The following is a 3,124-nucleotide window of genomic DNA, read 5'->3' as shown; positions in this document are numbered from 1 at the left end:
GAATTAGAAGAAAACCCAGATGAAGATCAAAGTTCAGGTATTGAGTTGTATTTTAGAAATAATAGTAGAAAAATCATGAAGGAATATCTGAATACCTTACTGGGCCTTTAAAAATTAAAACCTAGGGGTCCCTGAGTGGCTCAGTCAGTTAAAATATGGGACTTATAGTTTCGGCTCAGGGCTTCATCTCAGAGTCATGGGTTCCAGCCCCTCACTGGGCTCCATGCTCATTGTGGAGTCTACTTGTGCCTTCTGATCCTCCACCCACTCATGCTCTCTTTCTCTCTCTAACATAAATAAATAAAATCTTTTAGAAAATTAAAGAATCTAATAACATAGAAAATAATTGGACAAAGATACTACAGTGTGACTGCTTTAAAATGCATACTGGTTATACAATCTATAGTTATAATGTTACAAAAGGACCACATTATTTCAAATGGTACCTAATCATATATAGGGAGATCATTTAAAAGAATTGATAGTTTATGATGGGAAAATCAGTTGCTAATATGATTTTCATAAATCAAATATATTTTTCTATGATAACTTCCCCTCCAAAATATAAATGAATACTACTCACCTTTCTCTGTAGTTAAGAGGTCTGTGTAAAAACAAAGATATAATAAAGAATTCAACAAAGTATCTGCGGAAGAATCTCTAGAGAAGCAGACTTTACTCAAATATTTCAAGCTCTGACTTGGTAAAATGTTAGCCAGGTAGGTGAAATTAAGTGATAGAAAAGAGGGAAAAGGAAGCAGGCATTGTATACACCATCTTAAATAGATGATTTCTAAGAGATTCCAAAGTATCATGAGATATGCCCCAAATTCCATCATCTACAGTCTCCTTGCTTCAAGAACTAGGTCAGTCCATGCAGATCCACCTGCTGATTGTTTGGAGCTCATCATAGGATATTCCCCAAAATTCATGCAGATTCCACATGGGGTCTGAGCTCCAAGAGACTGGGACAGCATCACTGAGCCTTTGGAAGGGGGAGGCATCCAGAGTCAGGAATAACCTGAAACTGCCAGTCAGGCTTCATTGCTCATTCCAAGAAGAAGTTCTGGGCATTGAAAGATATAATTTTTCCCTGGTCACTTGATAAGGGGCATAATCTGATGATAATACAAATAGGAATTCATACCTTTGAAACGTATGCAGCATGTGATGAAAAATTTTAAAATCTGAAGGAATCAGAGTGGGTGCAAAAGTATCCTCCAGACATGGGACAATTTCAAAAATGCAGAAGAGAAAGAACGTTCTCCAAGTGCACTTTACACATGTTTCCTTTTCTCATTACTAACTTATGTGGGTTAGCAAGTAAAACCTACATGCAAACTAACAAACAGTAAGAATAGCTAACATTGGTAGAGATTTGATGGTGGACCGGACTGTGCTCTGCATTGAAATGTAGCACCATGTGCCTTTTCAGGATTTCTGGGGCATGTACTGCAGGCCTTCATTTAATACTTTGCCCAGGTATTAACCAGCTTCTCCTCTCTGTAGAACCAAAGCAATGTTTGCAGTCTTCAAGGAATTATAGACATAATGATCCAACAGAGTTCATGGACACTTGGACGATCTAATTAAGACAAAAGGGAAGGGAAAGCACAATTCCAAAACCCCAGTTGGTATTTATTTCCTTATATCTTTACAGATTTTTTTCTCTTAAGCTTTCCTTCAAAAAAATGCCTGACCTTTATATTGTGATCAATATATTAAACACAGGGAATTAACGGATGACTTACCATAATCTTCCCGAAGTTTACCTTTAAAAAGAAATACACAAATAAGTTAGAGAGTGAAACTAAAAATTCTCACAGTTCATTGCTCTGTGAATGTAGTGAGGCTTATAATAGAACTAGAAATGATATATTTTTTGTGTGTGAGCCAATTTTTCTGCTGCTACATAACATATAAATAGAAGTTGCAACCACACAGAGATTCCTAACAGACTTTTGAGAACCCTCACTGTGATTCACAGAGCTCTGAGCCATGACCTTACAAATGCTCAGGGAGATACCCATTGTCTGTAGCACAAGTGTGACTGGTTGGGTGAGTATTTAGTATTTCTGATCTATCCTATGTTAAAGTATCCCAAAGGACAACACTGTAACAAGTACTAGCCATATTCTTTTAAATGAGTTGAACCTGATGAATAATAATCTCTCTGACATTATTAATTACAGATATGATAATTGGAGGAGATCATTCAAAGAGAATGAGAGTGAAGTATACATCTCCAAAATCATATATCTATGCTCAGAAGAGTGCAAAATGTTAATATCTTAAACCTTCATTCATCCAGCAAGAATTTTATTTTTTTATTGAAGAATAATTGACATGATATATTTTATTGGTCTCAGGTGTACAATGCAGTGATTCCATATTTATATATTTTATGAAATGATCAGCAAAATGAATCTAGTTATTATATATCACCATACAAAATTAATACAGTAATATTGATTATATTCCCTATGCTGTACATTACATACATGTCATTTATTTTTTTTCTTTTAAATATTTTATTAATTTGATGTACAGAGAGAGATAGTGAAAGCAGGAACACAAGCAGAGGGAGTGGGAGAGGAAGAATCAGGGTTTACACTGAGCAGGAAGCCCAATGGGGGGCTCGATCCCAGGACCCTGGGATCATGACCTGAGCCAAAGGCAGACGCTTAATGACTGAGCCCCGTCTTATTTATCTTGTAACTGGAAGATTGTACTTTTTAAAAAAATTGTTTATTGTTATGGTAATCACCATACATTACATCATTAGGTTTTGATGTAGTGTTCCATGATTCATTGTTTGTTCATAACACCCAGTGCTCCACGCAGAATGTGCCCTCTTTAATACCCATCACCAGGCTAACCCATTCCCCCACCCCCCTCCCCTCTAGAACCCTCAGTTTGTTTTTCAGAGTCCATCATTTCTCATGGTTCGTCTCCCCCTCTGACTTACTCCCCTTTATTCTTCCCCTCCTGCTATCTTCTTCTTTTCCTTTTTTCTTAACATATGTTGCATTATTTGTTTCAGAAGTACAGATCTGCGACTCAACAGTCTTGCACAATTCACAGCGCTCACCATAGCACATACCCTACCCACTGTCTATCACCC

At 36.8% G+C, this 3,124-nt stretch overlaps 1 protein-coding gene across 1 annotated transcript in view; it reads right to left on the bottom strand.

Annotated features, from left to right (window-relative positions):
* Positions 1–1,477: 1,477 nt before the first annotated feature.
* Positions 1,478–3,124, bottom strand: part of LOC112816250 (butyrophilin subfamily 1 member A1-like) — a 67,911-nt gene continuing 66,264 nt past the window's right edge. Inside the window, exons 6-7 of the mRNA XM_073887595.1 lie at positions 1,752–1,772; positions 1,478–1,585 (exon numbers count right to left, since the gene is read on the bottom strand). Of these exons, the coding sequence (XP_073743696.1) occupies positions 1,533–1,585; positions 1,752–1,772 (74 nt within the window). The 3' untranslated portion in view covers positions 1,478–1,532. The remainder of the gene's footprint in view (positions 1,586–1,751; positions 1,773–3,124) is intronic.

Source organism: Callorhinus ursinus, unplaced genomic scaffold (genome assembly GCF_003265705.2).
Source record: "Callorhinus ursinus isolate GAN/ISIS: 27379988/994484 unplaced genomic scaffold, GSC_fseal_2.0 scaffold81, whole genome shotgun sequence".
Classification (NCBI taxonomy): domain Eukaryota; kingdom Metazoa; phylum Chordata; class Mammalia; order Carnivora; family Otariidae; genus Callorhinus; species Callorhinus ursinus.
This window is presented reverse-complemented; position numbering and strand designations above follow the sequence as displayed.